Source organism: Peromyscus leucopus, chromosome 10 (assembly GCF_004664715.2).
Source record: "Peromyscus leucopus breed LL Stock chromosome 10, UCI_PerLeu_2.1, whole genome shotgun sequence".
NCBI lineage: Eukaryota > Metazoa > Chordata > Mammalia > Rodentia > Cricetidae > Peromyscus > Peromyscus leucopus.
In genome coordinates, this window is record NC_051071.1 from 73,190,865 (window position 1) to 73,208,351 (window position 17,487).

At 34.6% G+C, this 17,487-nt stretch overlaps 1 protein-coding gene and 1 non-coding gene across 8 annotated transcripts in view; one reads left to right on the forward strand and one right to left on the reverse strand.

Annotated features, from left to right (window-relative positions):
• Nucleotides 1-15,781, forward strand: part of Ythdc1 (YTH domain containing 1) — a 32,634-nt gene extending 16,853 nt beyond the window's left edge. For 2 of the 7 annotated variants that reach the window (XM_028891675.2, XM_028891826.2), the window contains 13 exons: nucleotides 414-503; nucleotides 986-1,039; nucleotides 1,606-1,700; nucleotides 2,477-2,585; nucleotides 2,674-2,791; nucleotides 6,416-6,500; nucleotides 7,436-7,602; nucleotides 10,036-10,118; nucleotides 11,244-11,280; nucleotides 11,353-11,416; nucleotides 11,514-11,576; nucleotides 13,047-13,181; nucleotides 14,801-15,781. In XM_028891675.2, coding sequence (XP_028747508.1) covers nucleotides 414-503; nucleotides 986-1,039; nucleotides 1,606-1,700; nucleotides 2,477-2,585; nucleotides 2,674-2,791; nucleotides 6,416-6,500; nucleotides 7,436-7,602; nucleotides 10,036-10,118; nucleotides 11,244-11,280; nucleotides 11,353-11,416; nucleotides 11,514-11,576; nucleotides 13,047-13,181; nucleotides 14,801-15,025 — 1,325 coding nt within the window. In that variant the 3' untranslated portion in view covers nucleotides 15,026-15,781. The remainder of the gene's footprint in view (nucleotides 1-413; nucleotides 504-985; nucleotides 1,040-1,605; nucleotides 1,701-2,476; nucleotides 2,586-2,673; nucleotides 2,792-6,415; nucleotides 6,501-7,435; nucleotides 7,603-10,035; nucleotides 10,119-11,243; nucleotides 11,281-11,352; nucleotides 11,417-11,513; nucleotides 11,577-13,046; nucleotides 13,182-14,800) is intronic. The other 5 variants (XM_028891751.2, XM_028891972.2, XM_028892052.2 and 2 more) reach the window with 3 other exon arrangements.
• On the reverse strand, nucleotides 6,753-6,858 carry LOC114689888. The gene has a single exon (XR_003733990.1). It is a non-coding gene; the product is annotated as a U6 spliceosomal RNA (small nuclear RNA).
• Nucleotides 15,782-17,487: the final 1,706 nt, after the last annotated feature.

The following is a 17,487-nucleotide window of genomic DNA, read 5'->3' on the forward strand; positions in this document are numbered from 1 at the left end:
GAAGATGGTAGTATAGTGCAAACAAGCAACAGGACTCAATACAGCACTCCATGGTACATACAAAATACACACTAAATTTTATTGAAGAAAATTGTATTTGCTTTACAAATTTCCCTCTCTTGTGGAAAACTTTTTTCATAAAGCAATTAAGTAAGTACTTGACTTCTTTTATATTCATGTGTTTTTATTGTTTGAGATGTGTGACAGGGTCAAATATACTTTTTTTTAGCAGTATTGTTTGAAATGAGACAGTGAAGAAGTTAAGCAATGAGAAGATGAAGAACCATGATTAATGTTTAAGATCTGGATAACAATACTAGATCCAGGACAAGTTCTCATTTGAAGTGCCTATTAGAGCTTCTTTTGTACTGTGATACTTTAAAAACTTGTCTGGATTTTTTTTTTTTTTTTAGATGAGAAAAAGAAGGAAAGGAAGAGAGCTCGAGGCATATCACCTATTGTTTTTGATAGAAGTGGCAGTTCTGCATCAGAGTCATATGCAGGTAATCCCATTTAATTTTAGGATCATAGATGACTGATTGTAACCTGCTGTAGAAAGTGTGGAGGTTGTAGTTTTAGTGTGAACTGTTGATGTCCATTAGTAACTGAATTTTGGCATGTTCAATGTAATAATTCTAGAGGAAACAAGCTTTTTCTTATTTTAATCCTGTTCTGTTACTGCTTCAGTGGAATTTTCAATTTTCACTTTTTTTTTTCTCTTGGAAGATGATGATTCAGTGACTAGTTTTCTGAGTGGGAAACTGTTCAAATATACCAAAAAAGAAAAAAAAAAAAAAAAAGAAAAAAAATTCGAACAACCCCAAAACAAAACACTCGTACACATTGAGAAATATTTTTTTTGTGTGTGGGTGCGCCAGGAAGAATTAATTTGTCTTGAATGAGAATTTTATGTGACAAGACTGTAGAAATTTTGTCTTCATCTATTAAAGCTCAATCTGAACAAATGTACTTTGGCTAAATACAGGTTCAGAAAAGAAGCATGAGAAATTATCATCTTCCGTTCGTGCTGTCCGAAAAGGTATCATTTAAATTTGAAATTGTTTTCATTGCATGCTCCATAAAGTCATTATTTTACCTTATTGGTTCTCCATCAATAGTTGGTTTTAATGTGGTCATGTTCCGATATATCATGTTAAGGAGAAAGCATTATAAACTTAAAGAGAAAATTCCGTGTTTGGGGTCTGCTTTTTATTGCCTATTTTTTCCAATAATTTTAGACATCTTGGTATATCTTAGTTTCTAGACATAATTATTGGTATATTCACACATTTGGACATGTGTTTAACAGCATAATAGTCTATGATCAATCTTTAGATAAATCTGATAAAAGTTTGTAGAACTTGAAACCATGGTCATACTTAAGCATGGGTCTGATATACCGGAACATCGCTGGGTGAGGCTGCCCTGCACAGTGCTGGTTCTTTCTCCTTAGCTTTACTTTATTCTGTTGTGCCTGAGCTTTCTAGGCTGATTGGGTGACTAGAGTTTTTACAGTTTAGCTGGGTTTGGAGGGCTGGTTAGTATAGTTGGACACCTATGTGTTATAATGTCCATGGTTAATGAAACCGAATTTCTTTTTTTCAGATCAAACCAGTAAACTCAAATATGTCCTTCAGGATGCAAGATTTTTCCTCATAAAGAGTAACAACCATGAGAATGTGTCTCTTGCCAAAGCTAAGGTATTAGCATTAGCCCTATTGAAATAGTACCAATCCTGAAATGTTAAAGTGCGATGATCAATGAAAACTACTCCAGTAGTAGCATAAGATGCTTTGAATTTCACAGTTGCTACTCTAGATCTGGTTTTTGATGAGAAAGGGCACCTGTTAGAGATGTGAATTTACCCTTTTCTCTTTTTTTTGGTTTTTCGAGACAGGGTTTCTCTGTGTAGCTTTGCGCCTTTCCTGGAACTCATTTGGTAGCCCAGGCTGGCCTCGAACTCACAGAGATCCTCCTGCTTCTGCCTCCCGAGTACCAGGATTAAAGGCGTGTGCCACCACCGCCTAGCCTTTTCTCTTATTCTAGAAACCATAGTACAGTGTTGAGGATTGTATTATTTATATTGTAATAGATGTGTTTCTGTTAATATTTCTTTCTAAATCCAGCCATTAATATATTTAATGTCACTTGGATTTAGAAAGAAGGGGGAGCCATAGCTCTAAAGGTTCACCCAAGATTTTACCAAAAGGATTATCAGTTGTTGGAGGATACTGAAGAAGTACAATACATTTATGTTTTACACCAGTTACTGTATTTTCAAATTCTTAAATTGCATAACATTTTCAACCGATTATCAGAATGTTCACATTTCTAACCATATTTTAGTCAATATTAATAGTGTTTCTAACTTGGGTTAATGGTTACACATAAAACTTGTATTTAATTTCGTACAAGTTTTAATAATTATCTTATTAAATAGTAATTATTAATAGTAATCTTTGCATTATTTCTATAGGGTGTATGGTCCACATTACCTGTAAATGAGAAGAAATTAAATCTTGCATTCAGATCTGCAAGGAGTGTTATCTTAATATTTTCTGTCAGAGAAAGTGGAAAATTTCAAGGTAAGCATAAATTTTTGTTATTTTGGACATATAACAATAATAATTACAGCAATGCTTAAATTATTTTGTGATACTATGGTTTCCTTAGGTTTTGCCAGACTGTCTTCAGAATCACATCATGGTGGATCTCCTATACACTGGGTGCTTCCTGCAGGAATGAGTGCTAAAATGCTTGGAGGCGTCTTTAAAATTGACTGGATTTGCAGGTAAATTACACACACTAGTATAGAGAAAGTTGGCATGTTTTGAACGGCAACTGGTTGGGAAGTGTTAAAATTCTGTAGTAGTTTGATTAAGGTAGATTTTTCATGGCATGTTCATATCGTTACATACAACATTAAATATCTGAAATTGTGCTTGCTAGGCAAGCGCTCTACCACTGAGCTAAATTCCCTGCCCCATGAATTCTGTTTTATACACATTGACTGTGTTGGAATTTAAAGGAATTAGAAGTGTTACAAATAAGGAAACTGAGCATGATGACACACGTCTGTAACATCAACATATCGGAGTGAGCAGAGGTAGGAGGATCACTGAGTTAAAAGTCAGGGTAAATTTCATATTAAGTCAGGACTCAAGAAACCCAATGAGGAGAGAAAATGCTGTTTCTGTTTTTACTCCATGAAGTTGTAGGAATGAATCTAATAGTTCTGTGAAAGAAGAGCCAAAAGGTGAAGAACAGTGGTGCGACCCAGCCAGGACTTAGGGAAGCCAAGTGGGAATATTGTAGGTCGCTTTTGAATAGAACACCCAGAAAGGATGCAAATTCTTTGAAGATTTGAGTTTTTGTTTTAAAATAATATTTTTTTCTTCTTGTTGATTGAATTTTGGGTTTTTTTTTTTGGCTTTTCAAGACAGGGTTTCTCTGTGTAGCTTTGTGCCTTTTCTGGAACTCACTTGGTAGCCCAGCCTGGCCTCGAACTCACAGAGATCTGCCTGCTTCTGCCTCCCGAGTGCTGGGATTAAAGGCGTGAACCACCACTGCCCGGCAAATTTTGTTATTTTGAGATAGGGTCTTTTTATATAGCCTTGCCTATCCTAGAACTCAATATATAGAGTCAGGCTGGCCTCAAACTCACAGAGATTTTCCTGCCTCTGCATTGCAAGTGCTGGGATTAAAGATAAGCACCACCACACCTCTTTGTAGGTGCCCACAGTCTAGAAGAGCTTCAGTTCCCCTGCAGCTTGAATTACAGGTAGCTGTGCGCACACACTGTAGGTGCTGGGAACTTGAATTCTGAATGTCTCTTTACACTGGGCTGTCTCTCCAGCCCACAAATCATATTTTATGATCAGTTTCTATAGCAAAAGCTGAAAGGCTTTTATGTTTTGTTAAATAAGAAATTGGTTAAGTGAAGTATGTTTTGTCTCATATACAACATTTTGCAAAAATAAATGTTCATGCAATACATACAGAAACTGAATAAATTTAAAAAATACATGATTTCAGAGCATTGGAATGAGACTATTGTGTGTGACTGACTCTTTTCTACTGCCTCCCTGGTTTACATAATATGTAGTTATTTAGAAAATAATGATTTACTTAAGTTGGAATACAAACTTTAAAATTTTGGTGAGATGGCTCAGCAGGTAAAGGTACATGCTATGAAACCTGAGGACTTAGTTTGGAAGGAGAGAACTGACTTCATATGCACATGCATGTGTACACACACGTACACACACACACATACACACACACAAAATACTATGAGAATTTGATTATTTTTTAATTGATACAGGTAAAAACAGTTATTATTTTTTTATTCGTGGGTGCATAATTGTAAAGGCCAAACGAAATACTGTAATACAAAAGTATGTAATTGTGAAATATTTTTTGGGAATGAGAGACAAAATTATATGTTATAACATATTATATGTTAGATTGTTTTTACTTGTATTGATTTTTATATTTGCAGATTGGTACATTTCTTAATTTTACAAGATGAGTTTTATTTGTTAATTTGTCTTGATGTTTGTATTTTGACTCATTGGCTATCTTACTGACTAGCTAACTTGCAATTAAACTTGAACTATGTTTAGCATGGGAATTCATGAGGATACCCTGGAATAGTCCAGCCTACTTAGACCGGATATAAAGTTTAAGGCAGAAAGGCTTTTACTTTTTAAAATTATTAAGTGTACTTAGATAAAATTTCTTAGGGTGAAAACTATTTTTTAGCACTAGTTTTATTAAAGTGTAATTTCATGAAAGTTCTGAGAGACACAGTATTTTATGGATACTTGCTACATTGATACCTCAGGTAAGTCATTTAAAGGCTGAGTTTTGTTTTTCTCCACAAAATGAGATTTACATTGGATTGTCAGAGCTTAAATTATTAAACAGTCTAGAGTCCTGAAACCCATTCTGAGTTTGAATCCCCAATAATTCAGATATTTTGTAGCCACATGAAAGTTGGAGTAGAATGAATGTTTGTATACAACTAAGAAAGTCATGTTTAAGTAACCATGTTGCCACCTGGAATGAGCTCAGAATAACACTGTAATCTGTGTAATACCATTTATCCAGAATTAAATTTAATGTACATAGCCAAATCATTATTATATCACATAAAAGGCCTCACTGTTTTATATTCTTTTATTAAATTTGTCCTCTACAAAGTGACTTAAGTCTTGGTCTCTCCCATATTTTCTGGTGTACTTAATATTGTAAATGTCATCTGCACTCATAATATTATAAATGTCATATCTGCACTCATATTTCATAGCTTATTTATCTGTTCAAAAAGTGACTAGATGCTTATCCTGTAACTGATGTGAGCAGATAGTGCGTTACATGAATCAAGGATGCTCTTATTTCTAACATGCTAAATTTTGTTTTCTCTATGGTATCACAGTTATCTGTCACACTCTGGCAGAGATGAACTAGTATCACCCAGCGGTGTGCAGTGTCTTCAGTCTAATTATGGCTGATGGTACCAAAAAGTCATGGCCCTAAATGATGTGTCTAGTTTGACAGAGACCTTTATTTTAGATATTGAGTATTGTGCTACATTTCCAGTGATAAAAATAATAATCTGTAACTGTATTTTGTTAGCTGTTGGTTTTCAGTTTTGTGAATTTTTTCTTTTTTAACTTTATGTGCATTGGTATCAGATCCCCTGGAACTGGAGTTACAGACAGTTGTGAGCTGCCATGTGGGTGCTGGGAATTGAACCCAGGTCCTTTGAAAAAACAGCCGGTGCTCTTAACTGCCAACCATCTCTCCAGCTCCCCCCTCCCCCCATGTTTTAAACTGATAACTTGTAAGAAACTGTTAAAAAGTCTATATTGAAACGAGCCAGATATTAATAGAGTCACCCACATCTGAAAGAAAGGTTGGGGATGTAGTAGTGTGCCATTTATCTTACCAACCTTGGGTGTCTTGAATACTTCGGTTTGTGTTGTAGACTCATTAATTTGATACTACTCATTACAGACAGGTAACTGAAGTCTTTTCAGTGCTTTCCATTTTTTTTCCTCTTGTAGCTGATACATGTTTGTTTGATTTTTATAAATAATCCATGCTCCCTTCACATTGTGTCTTGTTGATAAGCTGTGTTTATTATGTTAAACATAGTAAATGTATTTTGACTTAGAGTATTTTCAACTTTGGGTTTCACAAAGGATGTAATTCTTTTTAAATTAAGGAACACCTCTATTGGAGTTTTTGGAGAAAGAGGGTTTTAAAGGGGCTTTCTGTGGAGGGTTATATATGCTACCAGTGTAAGTGATTCTTTAAATTTTTGATGCGTTTAATTCAGTTAATAGATTGACTACTGACCTTAAAAGACTCTTCAAAAGAATATAATTTATACTATTTTTTTATTTAGGCGTGAATTACCCTTCACTAAATCAGCTCATCTCACCAATCCTTGGAATGAACATAAGCCAGTCAAGATTGGGCGTGATGGACAGGTTTGTTTCATTTTTAGCTACGTTATTGAGCCATTTGTATATATTTATTAAAAGACATTTTAAAACCATGTCTGTAAAATATGAATTCTGAAAAAAAGTATTGGGGAATTCCTGACTTCTATGATTGTGACTGACTAGTAAGATATTTACTAATGTTGGTACTCAGGTAAATGGTACTTTTCACTGATAAAACTACAGGGAAAGCGATGAAAGAGAAGTGGGCCCAGCATTTGTATTTTCATTATAAGTGTTTTAAATGTGGAATGCTTGAGAAAATCTGCATCATCCTTTCTCAAGGGGCATACTATTCTTGTCTTTATCATTCTGATTTTAGTGTATGTGCTGATGGAACAAGCACTCATAAATTTGTAATTTATAATATAATTTTAGAATTGCCATTAGCATGTCTGATTTTTTTTCTGAATAGAAAATGACCACTGAAAAGACAGATGTATGCAGGTATGCACACACATCTGCAAATTAAGTTGAGCATGTATAGTGATTTAAAATAAACCCAAACCTTTTATGCTTAGAGTTCCTTTACGTGATTTGGTATCAACAGATACTCATTATTCCTACTGCTTGTGAGTAAAAATGTTGGTAATTAAAAGTAACAATTTTGTATAATTTTGTAGGTTATCCTGCCTCTGTAGGTTTTATGCAAATACTCCTTTGGATAGAATGAAAAAGACTAGAGGGCAGTATGAGTTTTAAGCAGCTGCACTTGTGGATGCGAGTGCATACCTGTGGTTTCTATTCTTCAAATATGTTAAAACACTTTAGAAGAGTTTTTTTTATAAATCTGTAAGTGTATTAGAATCTCGTGTTTAGTCCTTTTGGGAAAAAAGTCTTTGAAGTCAGTGTTGTTTTGTACATGAGGAAACTGTCTTTTTAGAGATTTTATTTTGCTCTTAATTGTTACTTTAACATTCCAGGAAATTGAACTTGAATGTGGAACCCAGCTTTGTCTTCTGTTTCCCCCTGATGAAAGTATTGACTTGTATCAGCTCATTCATAAAATGCGTCACAAGAGAAGAATGCATTCTCAGCCTCGATCAAGAGGACGTCCATCCCGTCGAGAACCAGTCCGGGATGTGGGAAGGTTAGAAACGTTCTTTGGACTGATAATAGGCACATGTATCGGGATAACATGATGGAGGAATGTGATTCGTCAAAAGTTTGTCCTGCGGTAAAGAAGAAAGAGAAAATCCTCAAATCAAGCTGCATGGACTAGTTTGTGGCTTCATTGAGGATTTCACATGGTCACCTTGGTCTCAGTCATTTTTTCAAGAGGAAAATGGGGATCTTCCCTAATGCAGAAAAAATAATTTACTAACAAGTGATGACCACTTTAGACTAGCTAGTACTCTGATAAAACAGTACGCAAGTGAAATGAGGTAGGCATTTTGTTGCTAAGAACAGGTTAGAGAGGAGGAAGAGAAGGAAGTCTTTATTTGCAAAAATTGTTAATATTTTATAAAAAGCCTTTTCTTTCAGGTATGTCTCTGGATAAGCCTTATCACATATGGGACTTTATAAAGGATCACTAATATTTTTTGAGAAGATGACGCCTCACTTAGAGGATAAAATGTTTTAAGTTATATTCAAGAGGAGCATTATTGGGACTGTTTCCAATTTTGTCACCGTGATGTGTTAACCCCATTGCCACATATTCTGTAACATGTGCCCAGTGAATTCACACATCCTGCTGAGCTTCTGAAAACCATAGGTTCTTTCCAAAGGGGATCAAGTGGCCCTGGGAGACCCGGCAACAAACCAAAACGAAGGGCTGTTGCTGTGTCTGTTTACAACTTTTCCAGATGCTGGCAGTACCTGTGGACTTAAAGTGGTTTTTAGAGGATCGCCATGGTTATTGATCACTACCTTATGAACTAAACAGCATTTTCCAGGAAAAGGGGGTTTAACTTGTTACAGAATTGGAGAGAAGTCTTTGAAAAGAACTGATTTAAGCCCTTCTACCCAACACCTTCCCCTGTATAGATTTGCATACAGCTAAATCTAAAATATTCTGCTAAAGACTATTGGATGTGTGGTTGATGGGATGAAACCTTTCGTTAAGTTCCCTTTTGGTGGAAACAACCTGTGGTAGGTACAGATAATCCAACAAGAGTCCCATTTCTTTGAGCTTAAAAAGGACTTTGTCAAATAGGTAGGAGGAAACCTGGCAGAGCCCCTTACTTTTGGCCTAAAAGGACTGATCACCAAGATGTCTTTTGAAGTTTTAAGCTAAGAGGTTTCCAGTGCAATTATATACAAGTGAAGTTTTTCCTCAGTTTTGCAATGGACTGCAAACTATACTTATAACACCACTACACCTTCTCAAGCCTGCCAGGGCCTCTATTTATGTATGTGGCTTACAGCTTAAAGTCAGTAGTTGGACTACTATATGAACTGTTACTATCATGTTTTATACCGGTCGTAAATGCACTCCCCAAACTACAAGAAAGCGGTATGTTTATTTTATAAACCAGTTTTTAATTTTATTAGTGCTATTTATTGTAGATGCAATTGTTTTTATTCTGTTGGGGGGGCGGGGTTCTTGGGTTTGTTGGTTTTAACTTCACAGTTTTGAATGACTTGTTGCAAAAATTAATGAAAATATTCAATATTTAGAGAACTAGCTAAAAGCTACTGATGCTGGGTTATTTTATACTATATATTTGAAACTAATAGTAAAAAGGATATGTTTATTTCCTAAATGTTTTGGACCTTTTGTTTTTATTTTTGTTTAGCTCATATTAAATGCTAAGTGTGTTTTTATGATGTATCGTTTTACTAGCCATCAAGGTTCATGAAAGACCATGAAGAACAGCCCTCTGCAAATTAATAGTATCTTCTAAAGTTAAATTTTGGCCTAGTTTTATGACCTCTGTTAAAACTTAACTATATGACAGTTCATGAGAGCCATTTTATTATAAGGCATTGTCTCTGGAAAAAAATACCTTAATTACTAATGTTATTGAAGTAAATGTTACTGAGATACTAATTTTTCAAATAACGTTTTCAGAACTTTCCTGTTACATAGCTTTATTAAATTTAAAACTTTCTGTATACTCATGAAAGTACAGTTTTGTGTAAAGCAGAGGCATCATTTAAGACATTCTTAATTTTGTTTAGATTGAATCTATATAAATTTTAGACTAAGCTATTGCATAATTGCTGGTATGGTTTTCCTCCTGTTTTCACCTGAATGGTGACATTTGGGAAACTGTTGGACTTGTTAAAGAACTCTGCTTATGTTTAGACTACTAAAATGTGGTTTATAGGCTTGAATTAGGTAATCCATGGGTTGTCTGATAGTGTGAGATTACAGAGAAACCTACTCCAATGTATAAGGTTTGCCTTTGAGGAATTAAAATTTAAGAACTTTAAGATAAATTGTTCAACAAAATTTAATGGAGACTTTTAGGAGGCCTTGGGCTATTCTTTGTACTCATCTCTGTCAAACTCTTGCTTTGCTGTTTGTTTTCCCAGCTGTTATTGGTTTAATTTCTAATGTGTCTAATTTGTGTAGGCGTCGACCAGAAGATTATGATATTCATAACAGCAGAAAGAAACCAAGGATTGACTATCCCCCTGAGTTTCACCAGAGACCAGGTTAATATTTTATAATCCTGAAGATTATTTGACTTTAAAATTATTAAAACAACAAAAAATTTCCAGTAGGTTTAAAAGTAAAGAACATTTAGGGCATGTCTACCTTAGGAAATCATTACTGCTTCTAATTAGTAGTTCTTCCCTACCATGTGTAGATTGTTCTGTCTACTATAGCAAGTCATAATTTATTAATTACTTGAAATTGCTGGCTTTGCAAAAATGGAAATTGATGTGTATTACATGTGTAAGATGCAGGAAAAAAGTGACCTATTTTGTTGTGCTTTTTGTTCCCTATGATGCACAGTGTTTCCTAGATGCAGGAAAAAAGTGACCTATTTTGTTGTGATTTCTGTTCCCTATGATGTGCAGTGTTTCCTAGAGTATACAGCATTAATTGGAAATCAAAATAGAAATTACACCTTTTTAAAAAAAATAAAAAAAACCTCATATCATTTTTGAGAATGATGGGAAACACTTGGCTTGTCATATCCAAGTGTCAATTTTCAGTTAGTGTATTGTTCACTGGGATTAAAGAAGAGAGATGTTTCAAATACAGTCACTGACACACCTGTAAAACTCCTATTTTGGTTAGCATTATAATGCTAGTGTTGTAACAAATGGCTTTATATAAGCACTTCTTTTTTCCCTAAAGGAGGTAATTGTATTCCATTAGGACAAATACTTTCCCAGTAACAGGGCCAGTCAGATATATTTACGTATTAGTTTGTTGGATCCTTCCTAATGGAAGCAGGGAATAGAGTAGATTTTGTTTGTTACTTGGTTCTTGGAGTATTATACATGTTTATTTTTGCAGCTTTTGCAATTTTGTGTTCTTTTTTGAGTCTTCATGTTTTAAAGCTTAGCTGTTAGTTCTCAAGTTGAAAGGTAAACATTCTTTAAAAGGATTCTGCTGCAGTGTCCTCAAGCCAGTACAGACTGTACACTCAAGTTAGTCCTGCCCTTAGCTCACACGATACATATCAGAACCTCTAGTAGTTCAATGATAACATCCTTTAAAGTATATTTCTCATGGGAAGAATTGAAACAAGGGTAAGGAAGATTTAATTATTATGCCATAGTAAAAACATAAAATTTGATTTACTAAAATGCTTGATGTTTGAACAGGGTATTTAAAGGATCCCCGATACCAGGAAGTTGACAGGTAAGTTGGGTTAATTCTTGCTTAGTTTTGAATTACATTCTTGGAACTAGTTTATGAATTACCTGAATTTAGTTTCACAAATCTTATTCCCAACAGACGATTTTCAGGAGTTCGCCGAGATGTGTTTTTAAATGGGGTAAGCATTAAATTTTACATATTTAAAGCTAGGATCTGATTTGTTTTGTATTCCCTTGATTTTAATTTGTTATTGACAATATGATCTTTTATTTTAGTCCTACAATGATTATGTGAGGGAATTTCATAACATGGGACCACCACCTCCTTGGCAAGGAATGGTTTGTATCACTGTTTTTTCATTACTCTATTTTGCAATACTCTATTTTAACTACGTTTTGCCGAGTCTAATTTTAAATGCTTACTCAGAATGTGATACCTATACTTACCCATTAAGAGATTTAAAATACAAATTTTTGGTGATAAATAGTGGGTTAAAATGAAAGACTTAAGTTTGTTTATGCTTAAGTATGGGCTTAATAATATGGGCTTACTGTAGTATAGATATGTAAAACATCATGGTAATAGTATAAGCTCTTAACCTGGGTGATGAGATTTATTCTCTCATTTTTCTAACACTTTTACCAAGTTCCATGATAACATCTGTTTACTTCATATATAAACTTCACTGGCCATTCATTCTTTGGCTCAGGCAGATACTGAGTAGTTTGTGCACAGAAGTATGCTTACTTTGCCATATATGTTGATAAATGACGTGAACAGTTACATCCATCTCAAAGTTAAACCTCAGGTCAAATAGTGACAACTTAGGATTGTATAGAAAAGAAATTCACTAAATTCATATGAAGTTTCTAATTGGGATAATAAGTAAATTTAGGTCCATTTAAAATAAGACTGAATTAAATCCTGAGTTTTAATTTTCTGTCTTCAACAAAATTTGATATTTTTCTTAAAGTATATTCTGACATGGTTTCTCAGAAGTGAAACTTTGTAGCTGAAGTGCCTCTGTGTTTCTTCCTCATTTTATTTTTAAATGCTGTTAGGTGACATCTTACCTTTCTTTGGTTTCTCTTCAATTTCACACTATCTTATATATACAGATTAACTAAAAACGCTTTGAGTCTGAAATACTCAGATGAACTTGATGCCAAAATCTATCATGTGCCCTTTATTAATTTTATAATCGCACCTTAAATGATATTTAATTATTGGTGTGTCTATGGGCATGTTAATGCCATACACATATGGGTCCTGGGGATTGAACTCCGATCATCCTGCCTGGCAGCAGGTGTCTTACCCTGGGCCATCTCACCAGCCCCTATATTGGCATTTTTAAAGTTTCATTAGCTCCTGGACTTTATTCTGGAGATAGATTTGTGTGTAAATGATTCCAGAGCCCAGGGTACCGTGATTGTATCTCAGCTGTGTGTGTACACTTTGTATTGTGGCCCTTTACTGTAGGCTAGTTGCTTAACCTAGAATTAGTATAAATTTGCTACACTAAATGCCAAATAAGTATAAAGTGCTTAGGGATTAGTGCTTTGGTTTAGTAAGCACTAAACAAGTAGCAAGGTAGAACATGTTAGATCTTAAAGTATGTCTTTATTATACATATTTTGTTTTTAGCAAACAGGCTCTTTGGGGGTGAACCTTAATATTTTCAATGTATATGAATAGTAATGCTGAAATTTGTTTCGGATTGGTATGATTTGGGAATAGGAGTTCTAAGAATGGGTCTGTCTACAAGGGTATTTGGAAGAATTTTTATGTAGATGATCTTTGTGTTTTAGCCTCCTTACCCGGGAATGGAACAGCCTCCACACCATCCTTACTACCAGCACCATGCTCCACCTCCTCAAGCCCACCCCCCTTACTCAGGACACCATCCTGTACCACATGAAGCCAGATACAGAGATAAACGAGTAGTAAGTGCACAAAAGGCAGAGGTGTGAGGAAACTGCTTAGAATTTCTGTAGGTGGTTTACATATGGGTATATACTAGATTTCGGTGACAGACCGTTTGTATTACTGTAGACTGAATATTAATCTGCAGATTGTTTTCATTAAAAACGTGTATTATGTAGATAGACTAGTATTTTTTCATGAGTTGAACCACTGTGTGTGTGTGTGTGTGTGTGTGTGTGTGTGTGTGTGTGTGTGTGTAAGTGTGTAAGCAAGCGTAAGCATTATAGAAGTGTACTTACAATATTCTTCCTATACTGGGATCTTAATTACTAGCTATGTAACTCAAAACTGCTAGTATAATTTTTTTCTAAATCTCTTAATTTTTCATGTAAGATGCTAAATTTTAAGATAGTTTCTGAATTTTTTTTTTTTTTTTACCAAGTTTTATTTAAAACTAGTAACCAAGTGATACACAGAAATTCTAAGTAGTTATCTCGTAGTAGGGCTGTTTGATTATATTTAATGAAAATTGTTTTCTGGTACTTGATTGGAAGGATATTTCCATACACATTTAAGTTTGACTTTGAATGGTAGTTCAGTGTTAAAGATGAAATAAATATATGTATGTATGTGTGTGTGCGTGTATATATATATGTAATATATATATATACACGCACACACACACACACACATTACAGAGTCAGAATAGTAAATTCATATCTTTGAGATTTTTTAATGGATTATTCTTTAATTCAAAAGAGGAGTCCATTAAATTAAATCTTAACATTCTATAAAACAGTTTAATAATTTAATGATTCTGATGAATATTGCTAGGGTAGAAAATGACAGGCTTTTTTCTGTCAGTATATGGACTACATATGGTGAAATCTTACTTGTTTATCATGAAGTCTTATATAAATGCTAATAGTGAGCTTTATGAAAAGAAAGATCTTTGAAATAGGAACGCAGTCCAAGATTACTGAAGTTAACTAGCCCTTGCAAATAAGTTCTATTTTATGGACCTTCATTTGGTAATAATTGCGTTAATTAAAACACACTCCATGTTTATAATGCATTCACATTTTACTTATATATGCAAGGTAGTGTGGAATTGTGTTCTAAACCTTGCTTCTTCCTATACATTGAAGCCAGTTTGAAAACGCACCACCCTCTGAGAAAAGATGACAGGAAAAGTGGAAGCGTTAAGGGAGAGCAGGCACCAAGCTTAGCCTTGCCTCTCCTTGTCTTGCTTCTCCTTTATGTCTGTGCTTTACTCTTTGTCTTCATCCTTCAGAGTGCTTTGTTAGCTTTATGTGGGATAGCTTCCCAGTCTTACTGAAACACATTTTCTTATAGTTCAGAAGTCAATTTTGTAGTTCATCAGATTCTCCAAATTTTATTTCATCAAATTCCTTAAATTACTATTAACAGTAAGCAAGTTGCATGAAGTTTATAGCCCAAGTCTTCCAGTTGAATAGGTAGTTACAGGAAGAAATGTGGATTTCGTTTAGTGGTATGAGTGTCAAAATTAAGTTTTTTGAAATCATGGTTACATTTTTTGATTTCTTCTTTACCAGACAACTGTGAGGGAATCCCATGCAAAGTTTTGCTTTGCTAATGAATTTTTTCCTTTTTCTAGCATGACTATGATATGAGGGTGGATGATTTCCTTCGCCGCACACAAGCTGTGGTCAGTGGTCGGAGAAGTAGACCCCGTGAGAGAGATCGGGAGCGAGAGCGAGACCGGCCTAGAGATAACAGAAGAGACAGAGAACGAGACAGAGGTCGTGATCGAGAAAGGGAGAGAGAAAGAATATGTGATCGGGACAGAGACCGAGGGGAGAGAGGTCGTTACCGAAGATAATGCGCTTTTGGAAGCATTGATTGAAGATAAAAAATATTGTATTTTTTTTGTGTGTTTACAAGTAGTAAATTTATTTTCAGCTGTCTACTTAAAGCTCATTGTGTAGAAGGATTTATTATCATCTTTGTTCCAAGCATGCAGTAGAATAAGAACTGGAAAACTCAGATCCGCCAAAAATGCACAGTTGACAGTTGAGTTGACACTTTTATTGGGGCAGAATGGAACAGTCCAAGAATGTAGATATTGATTCATTCTCTATAAATGTTCTTTTTATAGTATATTCATCCTCTAGTTATTTTGTTTGTTTGTTTTCTTTCTTTTGGATCTTGATCAATAACTACCATAGTATTTTGCTTTGTGTTTCTACATGTAGCTGCACACGGTTCAGTTAAAAATAATGCTGCTATCAAGTATGCAAATATTGAAGTATGATGGTTTGACTATATGGCAGTGTTGTAGCAGCCTCTTGGTTTCTCCTCTTCCCTCTTTTTTTAAACCTATAAAGTCACTTCTTATTTTTTTTTAGTCTTCAATGATGAGAGCAATATTAAGAAGACATTGCTATCTAATTTTTAATCTTTTTAAAGAAAAAGTTCCCATGTTCGGTAGCATGGTTGATGCTATTGTTTAGCCCTCCTTCTAAACTGTACATCGGCTTGGAATGTTTGAAGTTTGCGTGTGTGGCAGCAGAAGATAACCCCACATTCTACGTTGCTACTGTTTTGTATGAAATAAATTGGTAAAGATTGACACTTACTTGCTGTATTCCTTGTCTGATTGCCAGTTTTACAGTGTATAAGCATAACATACCTTCTCTAGTATACAAAATCCCATGGAGTGGGATTGTGTTGCTAATTTAGTTTGTTATTTATACATCTGATGATATTTTGGATCCATATTTTAGGCTTTTTGTTTTCATCTTCTGCTCTTGAATTGTTTTCTACAGTTTTCTGTTTTCTTAGTCTTTATAGTGTTCTCACATTTTCATATATTGCTTGTCAATCATTCCTTGTAACAGTTCTCTACCATAGTAAACCACATAAAAAAGTTTATAAAATAATAATTTTTTTGCATTTTAATTTCTTGATTTGAACCTGAGGTTTGGTCTGTATGAAATTGACTGTCTAAACATTGGGAATGTGAATTTTGGCAGTTTTCTTTTTGACAGTGTCTGCACAAAATCAGCACATTGTTTTGTGTTTTGTCTCTACTTGTATGCCTGCAGAGAACACAGCAACTTCAGTATTTAAAATTATAACTTTATAAGTATAACTATATCTTCAATACAGTCACAATTCTATTTTACTAGTGTCAGAACACAGCCTGTAGATTCATTAAATACATGCATGGGTGGTAGACTTGGAAGAGTATTTAACTCTTAGGGAACTGGGGTTGCAGTTCTGGCATTGTGTTTAATTAACAAATTGGTGATGTTGTGTTGCTCATATTTTTAATGACTAATTCTTTAATTTTATGTTTACATTATACATTTTGTCCTAATCATCCCTCCACTTCCCTCTTCTCTACCTGCCCATCTTTTTCACAAGTCTCCAACTCATGTTCACATCTTTTTTGTTTTTTGCTAGGTGACACCACTCAGGTTTTTTATTCCATCAGTAAATTAAACCTTGTACTGAGGTCTACTCTTTTTCCAAATCCTTAAAACCAATACATTCATTAGAAGCAATCACCAGAATTTGTAGCTGGAGTTTTCTCTCCAGCTCCCATCAAGCCCCTATAGTCTGACAGCCCACTTATAAAATAAACACACAGACTCTTATATTATTTAAACTGTTTAGCCTAGTGGCTCAGGCTTGCTAGCTGTTTTTATATCTTAAATTAATCCATTTCTATCAGTCTATAAGTTGCCATGTGGCTCGTGGCTTTCTGGTACCTTACATCTCGCTTGTCATGGCAACGGCTTGCAGTGTCTCTGCCTCAGCCTTCTACTTCCCAGAAATCTCCTCTCTCCTTGTCCCGCCTATACTTTCTGCCTGGCTACTGGCCAATCAGTGTTTTATTAACCAATCAGAGCAACACATTTAACATACAGAACATCCCACAGCAAGAATTTTTTGTTTTGAAATAAATAGTTGTACAGAACTAATAGGCAACATTAAAGTTATTTCTTGATGTTAAAATGGGTTGTAAATCACATTTAGCACACTCTGCGCTGTATATTTCTGCGCTGTATATTTTTGTGTTGCTGTGTATGACTACATCCACATAAAATTCTGATCTCTGATTAGAATCGTATAACAGGTTCAGAGAGTAAAATTACTCAGTTTATGTTCCCACAGAAGTTACTTCATTGCTAGTAAAAAGTAGAATTTAGGTATTCTGTAAGATGATGAGCATGCTGTCTATCCTGATCATAAGCATTAACTCTTTTCTTCAGGCTTCATTATTCATGGCTTTCCTTAAAGTCAATCTAAGAAGCTTTGTAATTTGGAGGTTAGGTT